Source organism: Molossus molossus, unplaced genomic scaffold (assembly GCF_014108415.1).
Source record: "Molossus molossus isolate mMolMol1 unplaced genomic scaffold, mMolMol1.p scaffold_m16_p_4, whole genome shotgun sequence".
Lineage (NCBI taxonomy): Eukaryota > Metazoa > Chordata > Mammalia > Chiroptera > Molossidae > Molossus > Molossus molossus.
This window is the reverse complement of record NW_023425377.1, coordinates 48,355,036-48,380,211: the sequence shown is the minus strand read 5'-3', so window position 1 is coordinate 48,380,211 and position 25,176 is coordinate 48,355,036. Positions and strand designations below refer to the sequence as shown.

The following is a 25,176-nucleotide window of genomic DNA, read 5'->3' as shown; positions in this document are numbered from 1 at the left end:
AAAAAGTATCCTTGGGTGAGGATTTTTTTTAAAAAAAAAAGAAGTTATAGACCTGGGGCATGACTACCCACCAAGACCTGCCCAGTTAGGAATTTATGATCAAATCACCGTGAGGTTACCACTGTCCATAGAACCTGTTTTTCATCCACAACATACACGATGGTGGCCCCATAAGATTATAGTGGAGCCTAAGTGATACCACGGCAGTCATAACAAACATATTACACAAATATTTAAAATTGTGTTACAGTTGCCTACCACAGTCAGTACAGTAATAAGCTGTGCAGCCTTGTAGCCTAGGAGCTATAGGGGAACAGAATTTGTCACCCCAAAATGTTTCTTTGGCATAAGGATTATTTGAGCCAGGTTAATTTTAAGAAACAGCAGATTTGTGGCTCAGTGGATTGAGTGTTGCCCCATGGACTGAGGTCCCAGTTCAATTCCCAGTCACAGCACATGCCCGTGTTGTGGGCTCCCTCCCTAGTGTGCATGCAGAAGCAGCCGATCAATCTTTCTCTCTCACATCGATGTTTCTCTAAAAAAAAAAAAAAAAAAAATCAAAAGAAAAGAAACAGATTTGGGCAAAGCTGCAAAAACCAAGTAGAAATGACTCTTGTAAGCTACATTTACAAGGGAAATTTCCATTTCCAAGGGTGTCTCCCTCTGTACCAATAAGAGGAGATGACATCTCCAGACTAAACACTTATCAATGCAGAAGGAAGTAACCTAAATCTGCGTAACAACTTTACCCCAATTTAATGTGCTTTTCCTGATAACCTTCCTTACCTGGCTCCCCCACCCCAATATCTATCTTCTTTTGTCCTCAGCTGGAGATGGTATTTAAGGTGGCCTTCAGCCATTTTGGCGAGTTATTCAGTTTTCCTGGGTCTTTCCTATGTATGCAGGAGGTATACATGTTATTAAACTTGTTTGTTGTTCTCTGTTCATGTCTTTTATCACAGGGTTGTCTCAATCAGGAACACAGAGGGTAGAGGGAAAATTATCTTTTCTTCCCTAGAGAGCTATAGGATGTATCATGTAGGTTTGTGTAAGTACACTCTATGACGTTCACATAAGGACAAATCACCTAAGTGATGGATGACTGTATATACTTTAGATATATGCGGTTTATTTTATGCAAACTATACCTCAATAAAATATTTTTTAAGATCTAGTTTAAGGAAAAAAGAGGGTACAACACAAAAGAAAAAGATGGTCTGCAGGAGACACTTGCTCCTTGCTCTCTACAATGCATGTCCCCACTCAGAGACTCTGCAGGGCCAGGTGAAGGCAGTGAATCTAAGCACTCAGGGTGCCTAAAGGGAACAGCCAATGCCAGGGTAGCCAGATAGGCCAGGTTTAAGTAAAAAATTCCTATTTTTTGCCCTGGCCAGTTTGGCTCAGCGGTTAGAGCGTCGGCCTGCGGTCTGGAGAGACCCGGGTTCGGTTCCCGCTAAGGGCACGTACTTCGGTTGCAGTTTGTCCCCGGCCCTGGTTGGTCGTGCGGGTGGCAGCCACTCGATGTGTCCCTTCACGTCGATGTTTCTCTCTCTCCCTTCCTCTCTCTCCCTCCCACTCTATCTGTACAAAAGGTGGAAAAATATCCTCGGGTGAGGATAACAAAAAAAAAAAAAAAAAAATTCCTATTTTTGTGCAGAGTCTCTTATTTTAAAGCATCCAGACCTAATTCAAAACTTAATGCCACACAACCAAATAAAATGGATCTTCAGGCTGCACATGGCTCCCAGGCAGCCAGCTGTAGTCTGCACCCTAAAGTCTGTCCTAGGTCCAGCCAGCAGAGCCATGAGCTCAAAACCAGAATAGCTTTTCTAGGTGTGGCTCTGGCATGTTGCTCTTGACCCTTCTTGGAATTTATGGGAACTGGTCCAATAAATTGTGGGTCTGGGCCCAGCCCATGAGATGGGGCCCTAAAGCCTCCTGACCAAAACCAGCTCTGTGGGAATATACAACAGTTTCCTCTGACTCATCTTCTCAGAGCTCCTACAGCATCCTTGGGGGTACCTGACCTGGGTTACAATCATTAGCACCTGGAAAGGCAGGACAGCCCAAAGGGACCTCAGCAGAACTCGAGGGGTTCGAGCCTGTGTTCTCATCACTACCCTTGGAATGTGTGGGGCAGTTCTGCTGCCCTCACCCTCACTGGGCATGGCCTGCTCTGCTGGATGTGTGACATGACCTTTGCCCCTGGTTCAGTTTGGGGGCAACCCAGTGTCCTGTGCAGTGGGACTGGCAGTCCTGGATGTCTTGGAGAAGGAGCAGCTGCAGGCTCACGCTGCTTGTGTGGGCAGCTTCCTGATGGAGCTCCTCAGGAAACAGAAAGCCAAACATCCCATCATCGGGGACATCAGGTGAGACTCAGAGCAGCAGTCAGTACCCACTAACCAAGCACCCACAAAAGGCCTAGAGTCATTCCTTCTTTCACCTCCTTACTACCTGTGATGGTGGGAGTTTTACTCTCCACTCCACGGGGAAAGAACTGCACTAAGGGCTGTTACCCAAAAAGGCACTTCTAGGGAGGGGAAGACAGTTATGATCCCCAACCTTTCCTCTGTCCACAGCAAGGGCCCTTCCCCATTGCAGTTACTGCCTATACACACACACACCATCACCACCAGTTCCTGTGGCTCTCAGTCTTCCCTGGAGACAGAGGTACAAGCTCTGGTGGACTTTCCAATGGTGCCTGACTGAGACCCAATCAGAGGGCAAGGGCAAGGCCCATGGTTCCTTAGGCCTGGACTCTCAGATGTTGCCTTCTGCTCCAGGGGCGTCGGGCTCTTCATTGGTGTGGATTTGATCAAAGATGAGACCACAAGAATGCCAGCCACCGAAGAGGCTGAATACTTGATATCCAGGTACTTCAAACAAGTTGCCTTTGCAGAGTTTAGGGCCCCAACAGGGAAGAAGCCTCCCTCTTGGCTCTCCTTCCATCTACCATGCACACTACTTTGAGGGGGGAGGGGTGGTCTAGCTGTGCACCCACTTGACTGAGGTCCGCAGATAGAAAAAGCAGCTCCATCAGCTCTGTGCCCAATACCCAGTAGCAAAGGTTTCAGGTCATTGCCAGCCCGAGCACCACCTTTGCCAGGATGCCAGAGCTGCTAAGAGCTGCCTGGGCTCTAAGACCAAGGAAAGCAGCTTTTCCAGGGCCACACCAGGGACTGGGGATGGACAGGGTCCAGGTGGGGTGTGTCTGGATGGACCAGCATCTCTGAACTCAGAAGCCAACACCCAACCCAGTTAATATTTCTTTCACTTGAACCCAGGAAGGACTCCAACCTCAGGACCCTTCCACTTGTCATTCCCTTTTATCTCCATTCCTCACTCCTACCCCTTCCCCCAACCTCAGAAAACCCTTGGGAAATGTCTACCATTCTGTTTGAAATTCACATAAATCAGTAGAAATTAATGTAAAAATCTTTCCCTCCATATGGTTTTTTGAGACTGACCCCTCCCCTATGTGATCATCCAGTCCCTGCCTTCTCTCTGTTGGCTGGGCCTACCCCCACCCCACCCCCTCCAGACTCAGGAATCCACCATGGCCAATGGGAAGGAGTCAGATTTGAGCCCCAGTTGATTTCTTCCATCTCAGTCACTATGGTGATTTCTCCAGTTCAGCTAGGAAACTGGTACCAAGGGTGGATGTTTCACCTGCAGTCACCCTGCTAGTAAGTGGCAGAGCTGAATTTGAAGTCCAGACCTTATTCTCTCTCACACCACCATAGTTAGTGTCAGGAAGAACAGGATGGGAGAAAGGAGCCAGAAGGCAGCCAGGGGTGACTGTGGTTCCTGATGAGACTTAAAAATAACAGAATAAATCTGGCTGGTGTGGCTCAGTAGTTGAGTGTCAACCCATGCACCAAGAGGTCACCAGTTCATTCCCAGTCAGGGCACATGCCCAGGTTGTGGGCCAGATCCTCAGTGGGAGGCATGTGGGAGGTGGCCAACTGATGTTCTCTCATTGATGTCTCTCTCCCCTTCTTCCTTCCTCTCTTTAAAATTAATTTTAAAAATTAGTAACAGTAAGTAAAAAAAGAATGAGTGGAAGTCAGAGTGTCAGACCACTTCTCTTGGTGGTCAAAATACTTTCCTGTTATTTTTTCAGAGTAAAAACATTGATCTGTTGTTACACTTATTCATGCCTTCATTAGCTCATTCTTGTATGTGCCCTGCATGGGGATCGAACCCACAACCTTGGCATATTGGGACGATGCTCTAACCAACTGAGCTACCTGGCCAGAGCACCTTCCTAGATTAAAAGTGTAAATGTGGAGTATTAAAAAATGAGTCTTACATACCAACGATATTAAGGAGGATAGAGTCATCTTCCTAAAAAGAACTACAAATTAGAACTGAGTGTTGTCTGGGATTGCCAAGATTACCTATACACAGGAAGCAGGGGAAATTACTGAAGCTAGGTAAGGTTACATGGAGCTCACTGTACCATTCTCTAAAATGACATTTTCCACACATATACAAAGTAAGCCATACATATCATATAAACCATATATAAAATGGAAAACACAGGGACTACATTGTAGCCTTGGGGCTAGTCTTGGCTTAGTTGAGACTAGAACTCCAGGGACAGATGAAACTAGATGCCTGCAGAGGGGCAGCAGGCTCAGGGCCAGGTACAGGGCACCCCAGATGGGCCACTAAGAATGGGCATTGAGTTTTGCAAGGGATAGCCAGTTCCATGCCCTGGGGGGAACTGGCCTGTGGAGGATTCCAAGAACAGTGGGGCTAAAGCCCTGGCCAGGAGGCCAAGGACAGGATCTTTTAAGGCCATGTGAAGGGCCCTGAGCTGGTGGGTAGCAGGGCCTTGCTATGTCCTATCCTACAGGCTGAAGGAAAACTACATTTTGCTGAGCACTGATGGCCCTGGGAGGAATGTCCTGAAGTTTAAGCCACCAATGTGCTTCACTTTGGACAACGTACAACACGTGGTGGCAAAGCTGGATGCCATCCTTACGGGTAAGCATAAAGCCCAAGGGACAGCTGACCTTGTCCCTAGAACGTAACCTGGAGCTGGCAGCTAGAACCATCCAGCGTGGAGGGGGCTCAACAGCTGAGCCAGGTGTCCTTTGGACAGTGCAGGGAACAAGGAGCTGAAGTGAAGAAGGGTCCTCTATTGACCCAGGTCTCCCCTATTTCTGCCTGAGCCTGGGGAGCCTCCCAAGCACTGGGTAGATGGGAGCTGAGCCAGCACCCATCTGCCTAAGCAGGTTCCAGTGTGGGATGCAAGACAAAGGTAACATGGCTTGGGCTTATGAGCTCAGCCATCAGAACTACACCTCATTTTGTGGCCTAAAAGCCACTGCGAAATGTAGATGGTAGAAGTGTTTTAACTTGAGGCTAAGGGTCACAAACAGCTGCTGAGGGGCTGAAAAAAAGATTTGTGCCCACGTTGAACACAATGAGATTTTCTCTTCTCAAATCATCTAAAGAACGTCAACATCACCCTGGCCGGTTTGGCTCAGCAGTTAGAGCGTGGGCCTGCAGTCATGAGAAACCGGGGTTCGGTTCCCCCTGAGGGCACGTACCTCGGTTGTAGTTTGTCCCCGGCCCTGGTTGGTCATGTGGGTGGCAGCCACTCGATGTGTCCCTTTCACGTGGATGTTTCTCTCTTCCTCTCTCCCTCCCATTCTATCTGAACAAAAAATGGAAAAATGTCCTCGAGGAGGAAAAAAAAAAAAAAGAACGTCAACATCACTCAGAGTCTCTCCAATTACAAGGAAATCTATAATTACCAAATTAGCCCTGTACATGCACTGAGGCTGTACATAAAGAGCTCTGGGGGATTGGGGGGTGGTCAGGTCACCTAAATAGGTAGAGTCCTATCTCTAGGTAGAGACCAGACCAGCCTCTCCCTGCTCACCTCTCGGCTATTTGACTTCTGCCCCCAGGGCTCTGGAGCTGAGAGCCAACCTCTACTGTACACAATTGGGAAGAGGTAAGGGACAGGACCTGCTAGGTGAGATGGGGCACAAAAGTGGCTTAGGTCTTATACAAAGGAGCCTCCAACTGAATCTAAAAGTCTCGGGAACTTAAGGATTGGCTTTTTCCTTAAGAGAAATTGTTGATAGCCTTGTACATATAAAGGGTGGGGATCATGAGCCTGTCCAGTAGGCCCAATCTCTAAACTGCCATCCAAGAGGCGGACACTGAGGCAGCAACGGCCTTCAGAAGAAAAGGGTTAACCAGTTTGGGTGGCTCTGGGGTCTTTTTCAGACATGGAAGAAAGGGTGAGAAGTTGTGAGACACTAAGACCTGGCCCTGGAGCAGCCCTGCTGAGTCATGTCCTTCACTAGGTGAGTGGGCCACAATTATAAATTGTTTTCAAATGATGCCCCCTTCCCAAAAGTTACTTTCAATATTGTGAGGCTCTGGCTACCTTGGTCTCTTTCTACCCACCCCTGCCAGAAAACCTCCAAAACTATTTGCATTTAATAGCTGGGGCAAGAGGGCAGAAGCCACTTCCTCCCCAGCCAGTTTCTTCTAGAAGTGAGGGGAAACAAAACTCCCTTTATGGAGCTCTGTCCACCTAGGGCCTCACACCCTGCTGCTGACTCTTGCCACCACACTTGAGGTGCTCCAATCCAGCAGCAAATAGGTGCAGCCAGAGCAAGCTATTACATTTCAGCCAGGAGAGGGCACCCTTGAATGTAGGTTCATAGTCCTGCTGGAATACAGACCCCATTTTCATTGGTAAGTTAAGATAAAAGTGTTCCAAAGTGCCTCAGAATCTCTACTCTGGGGGCAGTACTGTCCCTGCTGCACAATCTTCACCCCCATCAACAACTGCCTTAAACCTCCAAGCCATATGCAAGGCCATGATCCCACCCCACCCCTTTTTCACCGTATATCCCCCACACTCACCCAGGCTTGGGGGTTTTTACATTTTTATTTCAAAAGCTTGGATAGCTTCAATATCCAGGTCGTGGCAAAATCAGGACACGTGTAAAATACCTTACAATACATTAGATTCCCAAAAGGTACCAAAAAGTACAGTAAAATTAACACTTCCATTACAGGAAATGTATGACACAAATAATATAAAATTAAAAGGTGAAAAAAAGGTGACATTGGTTTTCTAAGATAGACCTCTTTACAACCAGGGTCCACAGGTCCAGGCTGCAGAGCGGCAGCAGGAAACTGACCCTCCCACCTGGTTTTGGATAACCCAGTAATAAAATCTGCCCACAAAGCCACTCTGGCCTGAGACACCACACACTGCCTAAAACAAGTAGAGCTCTGGAAATAGTAAACAAGAGAGTGATTTCGGGGGGAGGGGGGGAATTTTTTAAATAAGATGCACATGGGACAGGCCATAGAAAGTATGCCAAGTTAAATTTGGTACATAATTGTGTTCACTCAATATCCAAACAAAGCGTGTGCGGTCAGACGGGCACTCTTGCCGAAACCTCAGTATGGCTTGTAGTTATTCTGATGGCCACCACGTCGCTGGCTCTTCCCGTAATTCGTACTACCCTGACCTAGGGACAAGAACAACAATGATAGCAGCTAGATTTATTGAACATCAATCCCTGTGCCAAGCGCTTGGCTCAAATCCTCACCAGAGCCAACACCCCTGGAGCAGGCTACAAAGCCCAGCCTGTCTGACTCCAAAAGCCCCTGCTGCCAGTAGCCCCTGCACTCTGTCCTGCTTCCCAGGTGGGTGACTGGATGGGGCCTCCCTCTCTCCTACTTACTGTAGTCGTAGCCGGGGCCGTAGCTGTAATAGCCATAGGGCGAGTAGTCGTAGCCGCCATAGCTGGGCCCGTAGCCCTGCTGGTAGCCGTAGCCCTGGTTCCAGTAGTTGCCGTAGCCCTGATTCCAACTCTGACTCTGACCTGTGGGGGGAGCAGGGCACAGGGGCCCATGGACCATTTAGCACACATAAGAGCTAGGATGGAGGAAATCCTGCCCTTTGGGTGGCGGGATTACTATGGCAACTCAGAAATAGAAGCCAAGGAGCTGCTGTCCTAGTATACAGGGCCCTGAGCCCGACCCTGCACTTAAGACCCAAGCTGCAGAAGTGAAGGCTGGACAGAAGAGAATACTAACTTCACTTAAGGCCAAAGAGGCGGGAACTCAGTCTCACTCAACTCACTCTCTGATCATGCCTACCCTCCCTGGCAGCTTGGCCTTAAAAAAAAAAAGAGTTCAGGCTTTGGAGTCAGAGGGGCCTAGGGTGGAAGGAGATAAAGCGCCTGGCACAGCCCTGCCCTGCCCTACCTTGTACCCACACCCATGGGTGAACCAAGACTCAGGACAGCCACAGAGCCATCAGGCCCCCCTCACCCCTCATAGAGTGCAACTCAAATACCCCCATTGCCCTGGGGCCCCAGACCACATGGGAAATATGGGCTCTTCCACTCCAACCAGCAGCAACACAGCCTGGACCCAGAAGAGTCATTCCTGTCCCTGCCCACCCTGCCACACCAGAGGCCAGAGTGAGGCCCTAAGACAGGCACGGAATCTCCATGTGAACAGGGAAACCAGATCTATATTCATGCAGGTTTCACTCACCTCCTCCACTTCCACTACCACCACTGCCTCGGTTCCCTCGGTTGCGGTTTCCGCGGCCCCCAGAGCCATATTGCTGCTGTTGGTAGACTTTTCTGGGCAGAGCCACCTTGATTTCACACTAAAAGCCAAGGGGACAGGAAGTCAAGCCACTGGGACAAGTTCTGGGGAGGCACTTGTGCATAAAAACCTTCATTTACAAACACTCAGATGACAGATGTGGTCCATCTTCTCAATGACAAAATATGCTAAGGTGGGAAATTACATTTGAGCTAGAAGGTCTGAGAACCATAACTAAAACAGAACAAGAGTCACACTAGGGCCTTTTTGCCTCAAACCTTTTCCCAGAGAATGTACTGGGGATGGACACAAACCCAGGGGTAGGGCAGCTCCATGCTGCTTAACAATTGAGAGAAGAGGGACAGTTGGGCCAATGCCAGCACAGTGTTACAAAACACACCAACAGTCAGGTCCTACTAGGCAAGGGGGTCAGCGGTTCCCAGATGAGGGGCCATAGAGAATAAGGAGACTTCCTGATTCTACTTTACATTTTTACAGGAAAAGAAATGAAGCATCCCACTCAAATGTATAGTGGTGATTCTGACTTCCAACTTACAGAGGAAAAAATGCCACTGAGGCTCAAAGCAGGGCTTGCCTGAGGCCATACTGCTTGCTACTGCTACCCCTCCGCCAACCACTGGTCTGTAGTTGGGATGGCCCAAACTTACGTCCCCTCAGGGCCCAGAGTCAATTTCTGCTTTGCTCAAAAACCTGCCTAATGTGGGTGGAGATAATACGGTCAGAGACCTCCAGTGTTCCCGCTGAAATAAAATCAGAAGTATATTTTTAAAAGTACCCTGACAAAAACAAAATAAAAAAATAAAAATAAAGCCCTGTCCAGTGTGGCTCAGTTGGTATGATGTCCTCCTGTGCACCGATGACGGATTGCTGAACTGATTATGGTCAGAGCACATGCCCAGGTTTTGGGCTCAATCCCTGGGTGGGGGGTACTGGAAGCAGCCAATAGATGTTCCAGTCTCACATTCGGTATTACATCGATGTTTCTTTCTCTCCCTTTCCCTTCCTCCCTCTCTCTAAAAGTCTTACTGAGCCTTTCATGTCCACCCCTCCCTCCTTCCCCAGTGCTTCCCCAGTGTTACCTTTGTTTTCCCCTTCCCTAAGTTCCAAGGGCCCTTCTTTTGCTTCTGTAACTTGTTTCCTGAGCCTGCACAGCCCAACTGGCTCCCTTCTACTCCTCTTTTGTAACTTTCTAAATAAACCTTTTCTTATAATTAGAAAAAAATAAAAATAAAGTACCCTGTCACATACTTTGCCCCTAAGACCAATAAAAGACATTACACATACAAGGATACTCCCTATAAAAAAACTGGCAAATTACCCCGTCAGTGATGCAATCTGATTTTTTCTACCCTACTGAATTAATATACAACTAAATAAACTATTTTAAGACCCAATGGCCGGCAGTTTTGACTAGTGATGCCCTATAGGCTCTTCCTGTCCACTTCTCATTATGGCAGAGAAAAAGGCCTGTCATTATCCACTGGGCTAACTAATGGAACAGATCCAACCTCACTTTACATAAAATATAAGAGCCCAATCCAATCTTTCCAAATTCCCAGCCAGGATATTGTAAGTTTTCAGGAGCCCCATACTACCTGTCCAACATTATCTGACCACTCCTGCACAGACAGAGCCTGTCACACCCTCAACTCCTAACTGCCACCTGGAGAACACTTAAAGTCATACTACCTCTCCTCTCTAGACCAGAGTTCAGGGTTAACAGCTGTACTTCTCACCGCTGCTCATTTGAAAGCAAAACTGGCCCTGGATCTAAACAAGCCAGGACCCTGAGAAGGATCTTGCTGGGATAAGGATGTCTAAACCAGTGTCCAAAGGGGATGGAGATGAATAAAGATTTGGTTGTGGTAGCAACAAGATAGGAGAAAAGCTCAGCAACAGTTTCTATAGCAAGAAAGACTGCACCACCAGGGAAAGAAATCAATGAATGGCAGAAGTTCTAGAATATTCTGAGAACTACACTCTAGATCCAGAACCCCTCTCTTTATTTCTAGCCTTAAATCAAGAATCAAAGAGAGTACTCAGCATGCTTGCTCCATCCCAGAGAAGCCACCCTTCCTCTCCTGCTTTCCTCACATCCTGTTCTTACTGCCAGTACTGCCAGGCTAGGAGCTCCTTGCAGGATAGGACCATCTGCCCCCTATTCAGGGTAGCAGACCCAAAGAAAAATAAGGTCTCACACAACACTGGAGAGCTCCTGGAGGCAGTCCAACACCTAAGCCACACCTGCAAGGGCCAGCCCTCCCGTGGCAAGATGCCACACACACAGAGCCGAGTACCTTACCTTACTTCCACTGATAGTGTGGAATTTTTTCTCTAGAACCTTCTTCACAGGTTCCTCTTCTTCTTTAAAGGTGATAAAAACAAAGCCTCGTCTTTTGTTTGACTTTGGATCCATTGGAAGATCAATGGCCTCGATCTGTAAACACAGGCAAAGCTCAGGACCAGTACCTCCCCAACCCCTGGGCCCATAGGGAACTGATAGGAGAAAAGGTCCATGAAGGCCAGAAAATAATAAGTCTTGCTGAAGAGGGTTCCAGTCAGCCAAGGCTGCCAAGAACCAGGAAGGAGGCCACCTCAGGGCAGATGCCAGGCCACACACTCACCTCCCCAAACTCGCCGAAGTACTCTCTGATTTTCTCCTCAGTGGCTTCAGGATTCAGACCCCCCACAAAAATTTTCTTTACAGGCTCCTTCTTCATGGCCATGGCCTTTTTGGGGTCAATGACACGGCCATCCAGCCTGTGCTCCTTCTGGTCTAGGACCTGTTCCAACAGAAGGAATTCGGGTTCTTAACTCAGCAGCATGAGCCTGTACAAGGCTCTTTTCTTTGAGCTATGCAACCCCAAAACACGTACACAAAACATTTCATTCCCTCTAAAGTCTACCCTCAACCTGACTTTCCAACCCAACCTTCAAACCTCAAGTACAACTGGTTAACCTATAAATAGTACTCACCACTACACCCAGACTTTTCCCTACACCCCCTCTTCCATACATACACCCCCTTTTCCTGCCTAGACAGTGCCAGTTTAAGGCCTATTTCCAGAAGTAAAGCAGTAGTGATTAAGAGCACAGGCTGAATCTGAGCTGCTGGGATCAGAATCCTTACCCCACACCACACTTAACTAGCTGGGTGAGCTCTTCTACTTAAACTTGTGAGCCTTCAGTTTGTTTTCTGTAAATTGAAATTAAAATGCCTATCTCATAGCAACCTTGGACTCTTCTCTAGTCCTTACAAAAAACTGTTTGTGGTATCCAGAATAAAGATAAGAAGGCAATAAATGTCCACTATCATCTTCTGGACTACTCCAGCCCATACTCACTACCCCACTTAAGCTTCTTTCAAAAACAGGACAAGGAGCAGCTTTTCTCTGCTTTTCCCAAAGCACACAACCTAATCATGCTCTAAGAGTGGTGTCCATAGAATATACTGCTGATAACAAGTACCCAGCTTACCTTCTCCACACTGGCTGCATCTTTGAACAGAATAAACCCAAACCCTCTTGACCGGCCAGTGTTGGGATCCATTTTTATTGTACAGTCAACAACCTCTCCAAATTTGGTAAAATAATCCTTTAGGTCCTTTTTACTAGTATCCCAGCTCAGGTGACCAACGAACATTTTTCTGAAATAGTAGGGGGAGACACATGAGTCTTATAAGAAAGCTGTGACTTTAGAAGGACTGGCCCTGGCAAAGGTTTCACTGAAATGACTATAAATAAACCATCCAGAACAAGTCTACCACTGGGACCCCTAAGAGCTCTCTACCTTTGGAAGATGTTAAATCTCCACTACCCTCCCAAACTCAACCTTGACCCTGACAAAACTTCAGGAAGCAGTACCTCCAGACTGGGCAAGGGAAAAGGACAATCTGGCCATGGTACAGGCTCTGAGTGTTCACAACTGAAAACAATTTGTGTAACAACCATATATCAAAAGACTATCATCCCCACCAGTCTCCACCACTTCCGAAAATTAGCTGAAGGAACCCGCAGCTTCCGGGTGCTGAGACTGTAACTCCGCCCTCGGCAGGAGGCGGAGGAAGGAGGACTCAACTCCGCCTACGCAGCCCCCGAGGGGCCCAGACGGGCCCGGCCCAGGGTTCCAGCATACTCCCCTTCCGGGCGCCAGTTCCATTTCTGACCCCGCGCGAGAAGCCCTGGGGCGGCGCCAAAGTCGATTCAACAAACTCCTACAAACTCCAGCGGGAGCGACGGCGCAGCAGGTCGGCGCAGAGAACTGGGCCTGGGCCTGGGCCTGAACCGGCCCGGTCGTCCGCCCCTCCCCCAGCCGCGTGGCGCCAACAAAAGGCGGCCCCGGAACAAAGGCGGCGTCCTCTCGGCCCACGGCCGCACCTACCCCGCGTCCTCTTCTTCCTTGCTGGCGTTAATCTTGTCGCCCTCGGCGCCGTTCTGGTTGCCGGCCGGGGGCGCCACGCTCCCGCCCCCAGCGCCCGCCGTGGCCCCGCTGCCGGGCCCGGCTTGCGACTCGCTTTCGGGGGCGGCCTCGTGCCCGTTCTCAGTAGCGCCCGTCGTCTCCATGAGCTGCTCCTCACCTGCTTCCGACATTAGACCGGGGTGCAGCGGCTCCTGCAATGGGCGGCCACATGAGGCCACAGCACGTCAGGCCCGCGCGGCTCCCACTGCCCGCCCCCCCGTGCCCGCGGGCCCGGCCTCTCACCTCGCCGCCGATGACGCCGCGAGGCCCGCTCGTCCCCACCCGCCGGGAAGGTGCCGCTGGACTCGGCCGAGCTCGAGCTCGCGCTGCCCGGTCTCCCCTCTCTGCGCCAACGAGGCGGCCGCAACCTCGCGCGCTCCCTCCTCGGCCACCGCTGCACGGAACCCACCGACTAAAAGACCCGCTTGGGCCCACACAGTGCCGCCGCCTGACAATGCCGACTCGTGGCGCTCTTTATAATGCCGGAGTCCGGGGGGGTGGGGAGAGGACCCACCTCGCAACAAGATACATGCTCATTGGCTGCGCACGCCTGTCATTCAACCCTGCGCCGGCGTCCCATTGGCCACGTCGGCGCGCGCAAGCTAGATCCGGGTGGGCTTTGTCCTCATTTTAGAACCCGCGGGAGCCTGGGCCCTGCAGAGCGTTGCTAGATCGGACGACGTTCTAGACCTGGGCTTTGATGTCCCAGACGTACCCTCCGCCCTGTTAGGCCACGTCTCTCGTCTCGGGGCCCCCAATCCCAGCAATGACAGTCTGCGCCGCTCCATTTCACCAAAGAGGAAAGTGGGCTCGAACAAGACTCTTGCAAACCAAGGTCGGCCGGCTGGAAGTGGCAGAACCCGGGCTGCCGAGTTTAGGCGCGTCGGATCCCCCAAGGTCCTCGGCACAGCTCGGAGGGATTATGGTGCAGCTCGCCCTCCCCTTTGACCTTGGTGCCCTCAAAGTCCTGCGCTCCTGCCCTTTCTGCGGCCTCCCGCAGTAGCGAGAGGCGAGCAGGGGGAGGAGTCCTCTGGAGATCTAATGCCTACCGTGCTGACCAGGATGTGGCAGGAGAAACGGTGGGAACATGGTATTCCCCAGTCTTAGGTCACCTGACACCACGTTAACGACTTGAATCGCATTTATAGGTTTGATGAGATTTTTTTCATTTAATCCACTTATTTTGCTGAAATTTAATTTTTAAGGAAAATATGCCACTAACATGAAATCATGAGGTTGGGGGTAAATTCTCTATTTCTAATATACAAAACCCCTTAATATTATCTCCTTGACAACCAGATTTGAAAGGTTTACATAATCCCATGATTCCTTTTACTCATATGGGTGATTGGTCCCAAATGGACCAGGATTACAACCTCTGAAGCTGGGGGATTACCAATAGCAACAGAACACTAGTTGACGATTGCCCGCTGGATATCTGCAGCCAGATCAAGTGTGGAGGGCTAGGCAGTCTGTCTGCTCATCTGGTCTCCTAACAGCCCTATGAAAGGTGATACCATCACCAATTTATAAAAGAACAATGAAGCCCAAAGCAATGGGGCACCGTTTACTCCCCAATCCAGCCAGCCAATGAGAATGAAAAATGTGACAATTTTACATTTGGAAAAAATACAGTGATACCTCGGTTCTCGAACTCCTTGACTTTCGACCAAATCGGTATTCGACCAGGAGATTCGAGAAACTTTTGTCTTGGAATCCGAACAAATATTTGGAACTCGAACTTCCGAGATGAGCCGAGTTGAGCCGAATGGCGTTCATTCGGCCCAGCGCGCCTTGCTTGCGTCATCAGCGTGAGTGCAGAGAGAGAGTCACGCTTTGTGGAGAGAGTCACGCTTTACACTGAATTTAACCCTTAGACATACTGTACACTTTTATTTCTTGTTGAGACTTATGTTTTTCTACATATTATATACAAATTAGGCCAGTAAATAGGCATTTTCTGGGGCTTGGAACGAATTAATCCAGTTTCCATTATTTCCTATTGGGTTTCATTGCTTCGGTTCTCGAACAATTTGGTTCTCGACCGTCCTCCTGGAACGAATTATGTTCGAGAACCGAGGTATCACTGTAATCAACTTCAGAAAATCTGAAGATTTGGCTACACAACACTACATTCCGCTGCCCCCCCCCCCAAGATATCAACTAGAGTTGGGGCACCTACCCCCAGATGACCAAATGCCCTCTGGTTCACCCCAAGGCCCACCTGACCACTTCAGACCAGGTTCCATAACTGAAATTCACATATATATCCATAAAACCTTGGTCATGTAGTGATCTGGCTTACAGTGAAATCCAGAACAAACTCCCCACCCCATCTCCACCTAAGCCCTCACCCATCCACACACATAAGGGTCAGATGTGGCTCACAGGAGATAATGGGTGCAGCTGCCCAAGCAAGAAAGATAATTCAGGTGATTAAGTTCAAATAGTTTTTTTTGTTTTGTTTTTTAAATCCTCACCCAAGAATATTTTTCCATTTCTTTTCAGACAGAGTGGGAGGGAGAGGTTGAAAGAGAAACATCAGTGTGAGAGAGACACATCAATTGGTTGTCCCCCAACAACCCAGACCAGGGCGGGGGACAGAACTGCAACCAAGGTACGTGCCCTTGACTAGAATTGAACCCACGACTCTGGTCTGTGGGCTGACTCTCTAATCATTAAGCCAAACCGGCCAGGGCTAAGTTTAAATAGTTTAAATGAAGCCACGGCACAACTACTGGGGACAACAATTCACTTAATCTGTCCTTGTCCAAGTGGATTCCTTTATACAACCTGGGAAATGCTTTCAATACATGTCTAATCTGAGGATAACAACATTCAGACCATGCTTCACAGTTTGCAAAATGCTTTTACCAATATAGCTTTATTGGAGCTTCAAAATAATTTTGTGTGTGCTTATCCCTAATTTATAGAGGGAATGCTGAAATCACACATCTAAAACTGTGGTCCTGCCGGTGTGGCTCAGTGGTTAAGCATCAACCCATGCACCAAGAGGATGCTGGTTCAATTCCCGGTCAGGACACATGTCCAGGCTGTGGGCCCAATCCCCAGCAGGGATGATGCAGGAGGCAGCCAATCGATGTTCTCGCTCATCAATGTTTCCCTCTTTCCTTCTCTCCTTTTCACTTCCTCTCTTTCTAAAATCAATAAAGGCAAAAAATTTTTTTAAAACTGTGGCCACAAAGCCAGCATTTCCAACTACATTATTCCAAGGCTCCTGGCTACTATAAGCCAAGGGGTCTCTGAGCTACTGAGTTCCTTGGTCTGAATTAGATCTTGTGACAGATTTAATTATTCTGAGGCTCAAATGAAGCAATGACTTGGAAAACACTTTACAAACTATAAAGAACTGTAGACCAGTGGGGGTCAGTCTTAGCACAGAATGCTTTCATAGTGCATCCAGGTGTATTTATGACAGAGGCAGGGCACTGAGATGGAAGCAGCAAAAAGTCCCTTTGACACAAGGATCTCCACTCTTATTTTTGGGTCCCAGCTACAGACCTAGAGGAGAGGGCTTCGTCCATGACAATGAGGTTCTCAAATCAGCAAGTAGCCCAGTTACCACTGAAAGTCCCTTAAGAGGCCCACAGAGTACAGTTCCCTGGCTTTGAGGATACAGGCTGCAGGGCAATGTGTGTGGAAGAATGTGTACAATCATCAGTCTGGAATAAAGAGGACAGGGACAAAATGCATTTTCAAAGTTTTTTAAATTACATTAATTTTTCCTCACATTCTTTTTTTTTTTTGGCTGGGCCTGCAAGGTGGGAGTTGCAGGAGTTAACTACAAATATGTTGTGACTACGGTGGTTGACTCCCATCCAGGCCACTTCCCACTAGTTCCAGCTCCTCCACTTCAGGACTGACCCTGGCTCCAGCCAGAGGAAACTTTCTAAAACCCAAGTCGGACCTTGTCACACTGTGTGTGAAAACCCTGGTTTGCTTCCCACTGCTCTGAGATCTTAACCCTGAATACGTGTGAGAGAGACAGTTGGCAGTCAGAAATTCATGCCCTCCCCCCCCAAACAGACCCCTTGCTATGTGATCTGTGAGTAGAAGGGTCACTTCTGGGTGTGCACAGTAGGGGCCAGGGCCTCCCCCAGACCTCCCTTCCCCTGGAGACCACATGTTCTGATGGTAGAGCTACATTATGGAGAAGAGCTATTTAACCTATGTCACACTTGACATGAGCAAGAAAGAAATCTGTACTGTCAAGCCGCTAAGATTGGGGGATTATCTATAACTGCAGCCTAGCCAAGCCTGACCATTCCACACAACTTATGAAGCCTGGCGTGAGCCACGCAAGCCATGCCTTAAGCCCACTCTTCACTCTAGCTGTGCTGATTTATTTTCTGTAACTCACCTGTACCCTTCTGCCACTGGAAGTGCCTTTGTACCTGCTGTTCCCTCTACCTGGAATACTCCTTCCCAAGTTTCACCTGCGTACTCTACGCATTTGTTGTAGGTTGAATTGTATCCCCCCAAAAAATGTGTTTAAGTCCTAACGCCTGGTACCTGTACATATGGCCTTATTTGGAAATAGGATCTTTGCGAATGTGATCAAGTTAAGATGAGGTCAAACTGGAGTAGGGTAGGCCCTTCGACTGGTGCCTTATAAGAAAAGATACCCATAGCCATACACAGGGAAAATGTCATGTAATGACAAAGGCGGAGATTGGAGTGATGCATCCACAAGCCAAGTGTCTTGGTCAATTCAGGTTGCTAGTACAGATTACCAAAAACTGGGTGGCTTAAATAACAAACATTTATTTCTCACAGTTCTGGAGGTTAGAAGTCCAAGATCAAGGCACTGGCAGATCTGGTGAGAACTTGTTTCCTAGTTTGCATATGGCCATCTTTTTACTGTGACCTCACCTGCAGAGCGGGAAGAGAAGGAAGCTCTCTCTGGTCTCTTCTTATAAATGCACTAATCCCATCATGAGGCCCCGCCCTCATGCCCTCATCTAAACCTAATTGCCTCCCAAAGGCCCTGCTTCCAAATACCATTATGGTCCTGGCCAGTTTGGCTCAGCGGTTAGAGCCTCAGCCTGAGGTCCAGAGAGACCCCGGTTCGGTTCCCGCTAAAGGCACGTACCTCGGTTGCAGTTTGTCCAAATACCATTATTTTGGGGGTTAGGGTTTCAACATATGAATTTTAGGGGACACAAACATTCAGTCCATAGCCCCAACAAACACCAAGGATTGCCAGCAACACCAGGAGCTAGGAGAGAGACATGGCAACAGATTCTCCTCTAGCCCTCGCCGGTTTGGCTCAGCGGTTAGAGCGTTGGCCTGCGGTCAGGAGAGACCCGGGTTCGGTTCCCGCTAAGGGCACGTACTTTGGTTGCAGTTTGTCCCCGGCCCTGGTTGGTCGTGCGGTGGCAGCCACTCGATGTGTCCCTTTCACATCGATGTTTTTCTCTATCTCTTCCTCTCTCTCCCTCCCACTCTATCTGTACAAAAAATGGAAAAATGTCCTCGGGTGAGGATTAAAAAACAAACAAACAAACAAACAAACAGATTCTCCTCTAGAGCCTACAGAGGGAGTATAACCCTGCCAACACCTTGATTTTCGACTTTTGGCCTCCAGAACTGTGAGACAATAAATTTTTGTTGTTGTACACTGCCCAGATAATGGTGCTTTGTTACAGCAGCCCTAGCTAACTAATACAACATCCATCAGACCCAAGAAAGTGTCCCTCACAGAGTATGGACCACACAATATTGACATTAACTATAAGCTCAATGAGATCCTGCACTAGGTCTGTCCCCTTGACCCCGACACCTCCAGTGAGCACTTCAATAACTGCAGAAGGAATAAAACATCCCTCAACCTAGGGTTATGAACTGGTTCCTTATGGGCCAATCTGGCTCAGATGTGCTTACTTGCCCTGCATACTATTTTCTGGTCTGCAGTCAGTACAGGAAATGTGGGGAGAAACTAGTGTAGAAGTTTTCATGGTCCAAGCCTAGAAGGGGCATACTCAACTTCCACTCACATTCCACTGGTGAGAACTCTGTCATGTAGCCTCGCCTACAAGGGACACTAAGAAATAAGCTTCCGGAGAGACCCGGGTTCGGTTCCCGCTAAGGGCACGTACTTCGGTTGCAGTTTGTCCCCGGCCCTGGTTGGTCGAGCGGGTGGCAGCCACTCGATGTGTCCCTTCACGTCGATGTTTCTCTCTCTCTCTCTCCCTTCCTCTCTCTCTCTCCCACTCTATCTCTACAAAAAATGGAAAAATATCCTCGGGTGAGGATAAAAAAAAAAAAAAAAAAAAAATAAATAAGATTAGCCCTGGCCAGTTTGGCTCAGCGGTTAGAGCGTCGGCCTGCAGTCCAGAGAGACCCGGGTTCGGTTCCCGCTAAGGGCACGTACCTCGGTTGCAGTTTGTCCCCGGCCCTGGTTGGTCGTGCGGGTGGCAGCCACTCGATGTGTCCCTTCACATTGATGTTTCTCTCTCTCCCTTCCTTTCTCTCCCTCCCACTCTATCTGTACAAAAAATGGAGAAATGTCCTCGGGTGAGGATAAAAAAAAAAAAAAAGAAAAGAAATAAGCTTAGCCCTGGCCAGTTTGGCTCAGCGGTTAGAGCGTCGGCCTGCAGACTGAATGGGGGGGGGGGGGTTTTGTTTGTTTTTGATGATTTTTTTTTTGTTAGAGAGAGATAAAAACATCGATGTGAGAGATACATCAATTGGCTGCCTTGTGCATGCCCCCCACTGGGGATCAAGCCCACAACTGGGGCATGTGCCCTGACCACGAATCAAACCAGTGACCTCTCGGTGCATGGGACGATACTCAATCCACTGAGCCACACCAGCTGGGCTGGTTATGGGTCTGATTCCCGGTCAAAGGCACGTACCTGGGTTGCAGGTTCAATCCCGGGTCCGGTCGGGGTCGTGCGGGAAGCAGCCAATTGATGTGTTTTTCTCACATCGATGTCTCTCTCTCTTTCTTACTCTCCCTCCCTCCCTCCCTGCCACTCTAACCATCAATGGAAAAATATCCTCGGGTAAGGATTACCAAAAAAGATTTTTTAAAAGGAAGGAAGAAAAGAAATGAGCATAGCTGCTTATATAAAGAAGGCAAGAACAGACTGGGTGCCCTGTCTTTACCAATAGGCTTTCAACAACCGTGTGTTAATGACAATGATGGGACACACTAGAGGAAAGCTTTCCTTCAGTCAGTCAGCCTTTCAGGGAATGTCATTAAGCACCTGTCCTGGGTAACCTGCTGGCCTCTACCATCAGAGGCCACCCCTGCTCTGGAATCTGAACCTGCTTGCCAAATGGTGAGACGAATGCTATATGGGAGAAGCACAGGAGGACAGGGACAGGTGGGAGGCACCGGACCAAGCTAGGGAGGTGAGTATGAGGAATAAGACTTCCCACAAAACAGACAGATAGTCCAGCTGGTGTGGCTCAGTGGTTAAGCATCAACCCATGCACCAAGAGGTCGCCAGTTCAATTCCCGGTCAGGGCACATGCCCAGGTTGTGGGCCCAATCCCCAGCCAGGGGCATGCAGGAGGCAGCCAATCAATGTTCTCTCTCATCGATGTTTCTATCTCTCCCTCCCTCTCATGTTCTCTCTCTCTAAAAATCAATAAAGGAAAAAAACATTTAAAAAGACCGATGTGTAGTTCTCCAGGCAGAGGTGGGGGAGAAGAAGATACGGTCAGAGAAAGCAGACTGTTTGGGGAACTTAAGTAGTCCCACATGATAGGAGTTGAGACAGTGCCATTGGGCAGGGTCTTTACATGCCAACAACAAAGGGTTCCTTTTATTCACTGTAAACAGGAAGTCAGTGAGTATCGGGACAGCAATAGTCCAGGGGTGGAGATGGACAAGAGGGTCAATAAAAGACATTAAGGAGGAGGAGTAAGCAGAACTGCATCAACCCCAACTCCATGTATAGGGCAAGATGGGCAGTAAGGCTGGAAAGTTGGACCATAACCACTGGGTGGAGGGCCTTGAATGCTGAGCCTGGCAAGAAAAGAGGAAGGTAGATACTGTCTGGCTCTCTCAAGGAAAAAACCATCCCACCACAGGTGACAGCCTCTTGTTTCCTGTTTACACCTGCCTCCCATGGCATGGTCTGTTTTGTCCATTTCTTCTAGTATATTAGTCCCTAATGGTTAGAAAAGGATCAGTTTCAAAGATCAAGTTTAGCCCTGGCCAATTTGGCTCAGCGGTTGAGTGTCGGCCTGCGGACCACACAGTCCCGGGTTCAGTTCCCGCTAGGGGCACATACCACAAAAAAAAAATATCAAGTTTAGTCTGGCTGGTGTGGGTCAGTGGTTGAGCATCAACCCATGCACCAAGAGGTCACCAGTTTGAGTCCCAGTCAGGACACATTCCCAGGTTGTGGGCCCAATCCCCAGTGTGGGGCATGCAGGAGGTAGCCAATCGATGTTCTCTCTCATCGCTGTTTCTATCTCTCTCTCCCTCTCACTTCCTCTCTCTCTAAAATCAATAAAGGAAAAAAAAATTGAAAAAAAAAGATCAAGTTTAAACCCCTCATTAACAGAGAAGGAAATCAAAGTCACAGAAGGGGAGTGTTTTAGTTTTAGTCTATTCAAGCTGCTATAGCAAAACACTTAAAAGACTGAGTAGCTTATAAACAAACATTTATTTCTCAGACTTCTGGAGTCTGGGAAGTCCAAAATCAAGGCATTGGCAGACTTGGTGTCTGATAAAATCCTGCTTCCTGCTTCCTGCTTCCTGCTTCCTAGACAGCTGTCTTCTTGCTGTGTCCTTACATGGCAGAAGGACTGAAGGAGTTCTCTGGGGTCCCTTTTATAAGAGCACTAATCTCATTCATGATGGCTCCATCCTCATGACCTAATCATCTTCCAGAGACCCCATCTCCTAATACCAACACCTGAAAGCTTCAGTCCCAAGCAGGACTATACAACAGAAATATGATGCAAGCCACAAATGCAAATATATGTATAATTTCACATTTTCTAATAGCCACATTAAAAGAATACTAGAGCCCTGGCCGGTTTGGCTCAGCGGTTGGAGCGTTGGCCTGCGGTCCAGAGAGACCTGGGTTCAGTTCCCGCTAAGGGCACGAACCTCGGTTGCAGTTTGTCCCCGGCCCTGGTTGGGTCGTGAGGGGGGCAACCACTTGATGTGTCCCTTTCACGTCGCTGTTTCTCTCTCTCTCTCTCTCTCTCTCTCTCTCTCTCTCTCTCTCCCCCCCCCACTCTATCTGAACAAAATATCAAAATAAATATATAAATATATAAATAAATAAATAAATAAATAAATAAATAAATAAATAAATAAAACAGCCAGACTTTAAAAAAAAAAAGAGAGAGTACTAGAGCCCTGGCCGGTTTTGCTCAGCGGTTAGAGCGTCGGCCTGCGGTCCAGAGAGACCCGGGTTCAGTTCCCGCTAAGGGCACGAACCTCGGTTGCAGTTTGTCCCCGGCCCTGGTTGGGTCGTGAGGAGGGCAACCACTTCATGTGTCCCTTTCACGTCACTGTCTCTCTCTCCCCCCCCCACTCTATCTGAACAAAATATCAAAATAAATAAATATAAATAAATAAATAAATAAATAAAACAGCCAGACTTTAAAAAAAAAAGAGTACTAGAGCCCTAGCCGGTTTTGCTCAGCGGTTAGAGCGTCGGCCTGCGGTCCAGAGAGACCAGGGTTCAGTTCCCGCTAAGGGCACGTACCTTGGTTGCAGTTTATCCCCGGCCCTGGTTGGTCGTGTGGGTGGCAGCAACTCGATGTGTCCCTTTCACATCGATGTTTCTCTCTCTCTCTCCCTCCCACTCTATCTGAACAAAAAAATAAAAAAGTGTCCTCGAGTGAGGGGGAAAAAAAAAAAGAGTACTAGAGTCCCACTGGAGTGGCTCAGTGGTTGAGCATTGACCCATCCACCAAGAGGTCGCCAGTTTGATTCCCAGTCAGGACACATGCCCAGGTTATGGGCCGGATCCCTAATGGGGAGCATGCAGGAGGCAGCCAATCAGTGTTGTCTCTCATCGATGTTTCTATCTCTCTCTCCCTCTCACTTCCTCTCTCTCTAAAATCAATAAAGGAAAAAAAAAAAAAAGATTACTAGACAATTAGTAAAAAGGTAAAAAGAAATAGGTAAAATTAACTTTAATAAAATATTTTATGTAGTCCAATCTATCCAAAATATTACAATTTCAAAATGTAATCAACATAGACAATTATTTTACTTGTTTTTTTTGGACTACTGTTGAAATCCAGCATGGATTTTACACTTACAGCACATCTCAATTCAGATCAGATACTTTTCTTTTTTTATGAGTTTATTTCAACAAAATTTATGACATGCCGGGAAGCAAGATTTCAAATTCTCCCACGACCAGATACTTTTCAAGGGCTCAGGAGCCATATGTGGCCAGTGGACACTGGATCCGACAGCACAGATCTAGTCCAGGGGTTGGCAAACGATGGCTCATAGCCCAAATCTGGCCAGTTATCTGATTTTGCATGACTCTGGAACAAAGACTAGTTTTTATATTTATAAATGCTTTTTAAAATATAAATCAAAAGAATAGTATTTCATGACTCCTATGTTCTATGAAATTCAAATTTAGTGTCTGTAAAAATAAAGTTTTTAATTCTGTCAATAAAAATGTATAAAAATATGTGGGGTTTTGTTGTTGTTTTTTATTTATTTTATTTTTTTGTTAATCCTTACCCAAGGATATTTTTTCCATTGATTTTTGGAGAGAGTGGAAGGGAGGGAGGAAGGGGGTAAGAGAGAAAGCACCATCGATGTGAGAGAGACACATGATCGGTTGCTTCCCCAATGCTCTCCAACCAGAGCTAGAAATCCAACCCCCAACCCAGGTATGTGCTCTTGACTGGGTATAGAACCCGCAACCCCTCAGTGAGATGGTGGACACTCTAACCACTGAACCACACTGGCCAGAGCTAGAAATGTGTTTTATCTCTTCTTATATTATGTACTTACCTACATAATACCCTCGATTTTGCCTCTTGGCTCATACATCAAAAATACCATCTGATCCTGTGTAGGAAAAGTTGGCTGGCCCTGTTCTAGACCATTCAGCTCCCCCTAAACTCCAATACGGGAGTTCCAGATTTGGCCTTGGAATCAAGAGACCCACCTCAAATCCCGTCTGCCCAGTGTCCCAATTCTGGGATTTAGAACAAGTCATTTACCCTTTCTGTGCCTCAATTTTCTTCACTGAAAATCGGGCCAGCACTCAAGTGGGTGTAAAGAGGGTAAAAACCCAGCACAGACCACGAGCTGATCACTCATTCACTCGCTATCATTGTACCTTGCTTTACACCTCTGGCTGCAGCACCTGCCCACCGAGCCCCGTCACCTGACTCAGTAGTATCTCCTCCAGTGGCACCCCCACCAGTCCTCTTCTCCCTGCATCCGGAGCAGTCTCCGCCTCCAACGGCCGGAGCCCCAAATCCGTGGCTTCTGGATCACTTTGGCAGCGCAACCCTCCATTCACCTAGAATAACCCCTCCCTCCCTCACCAAATCCTCTTTCCTGTACGATGTTATCCCAGCCGCCCCAGCAGTGCCCAGAAGCTCATAGCCCTGCGGCTCCGCCTTCTGACGGTAGTACTTCCGGCACGCCGGCTGGGCGATCTGGGCATGCGCTGGACCCCTCCAAGTAAGGACCATTTGGCAGCCGGACCTGGGCCACCAATTTGCACAGATAGAAATCAACAAATACTTCCGACTGGCCTAGTGAGGCGTGGCCAGATTTCCAGGTTCAGTTTTTCTTTCCCTTCCACCCCCATGACCAAATGCTTTATCAGTTCCCACATTCTGCCTGCTCCCTGACTCAGCAGAGCCTCCTCCCCTACACCGCCCCTCCCACCTCGCCTAGACCTGCAGGCTTCCAGGAGGAGCTCCAGTCATCCTGTCTGCCCCACCCAGGTCAGCCAGTTCACCTACTGATTTATGTTGGTCTTAGTCTATGCTGCAGCGCCTGGCCCACTCATTTTCCTTTGTCACCTCCTGCCAGTAAATCTTTTCCTCCTGAGGAAATGTTCCTTCTAAAATTGACCTTCTGTCCTGGCTGGTATTGCTCCTTGGTTA

General features: G+C 48.3%; 2 protein-coding genes across 7 annotated transcripts in view; one reads left to right on the top strand and one right to left on the bottom strand.

The window, feature by feature from the left end:
* The window catches only part of PHYKPL (5-phosphohydroxy-L-lysine phospho-lyase), a 43,028-nt gene extending 33,625 nt beyond the window's left edge, over positions 1-9,403 (top strand). For 2 of the 4 annotated variants that reach the window (XM_036241563.1, XM_036241560.1), the window contains 5 exons: positions 2,215-2,369; positions 2,784-2,873; positions 4,862-4,992; positions 6,250-6,329; positions 9,106-9,403. In XM_036241563.1, coding sequence (XP_036097456.1) covers positions 2,215-2,369; positions 2,784-2,873; positions 4,862-4,992; positions 6,250-6,329 — 456 coding nt within the window. In that variant the 3' untranslated portion in view covers positions 9,106-9,403. Of the gene's footprint in view, positions 1-2,214; positions 2,370-2,783; positions 2,874-4,861; positions 4,993-6,249; positions 6,331-7,518; positions 7,538-9,105 lie in introns of those variants that run through there. The other 2 variants (XM_036241561.1, XM_036241562.1) reach the window with 2 other exon arrangements.
* Positions 6,887-24,586, bottom strand: HNRNPAB (heterogeneous nuclear ribonucleoprotein A/B). 3 transcript variants are annotated; one of them, XM_036241565.1, is made up of 8 exons: positions 24,444-24,586; positions 13,009-13,238; positions 12,106-12,274; positions 11,253-11,411; positions 10,931-11,065; positions 8,551-8,668; positions 7,731-7,871; positions 6,887-7,514 (listed from the first exon to the last, which is right to left on the bottom strand). In XM_036241565.1, exons 2-8 carry the CDS (start codon positions 13,215-13,217, stop codon positions 7,444-7,446), a joined length of 1,002 nt encoding a protein of 333 aa, XP_036097458.1. In that variant the 5' UTR covers positions 13,218-13,238; positions 24,444-24,586; the 3' UTR covers positions 6,887-7,443. The 3 variants fall into 3 exon arrangements, with proteins under 3 accessions (XP_036097458.1, XP_036097457.1, XP_036097459.1); XM_036241564.1 differs by lacking the exon at positions 24,444-24,586 and adding an exon at positions 13,330-13,570; XM_036241566.1 differs by lacking the exons at positions 7,731-7,871; positions 24,444-24,586 and adding an exon at positions 13,330-13,568 and having other exon boundaries at positions 6,904-7,514.
* Between the last annotated feature and the right edge of the window lie 590 nt (positions 24,587-25,176).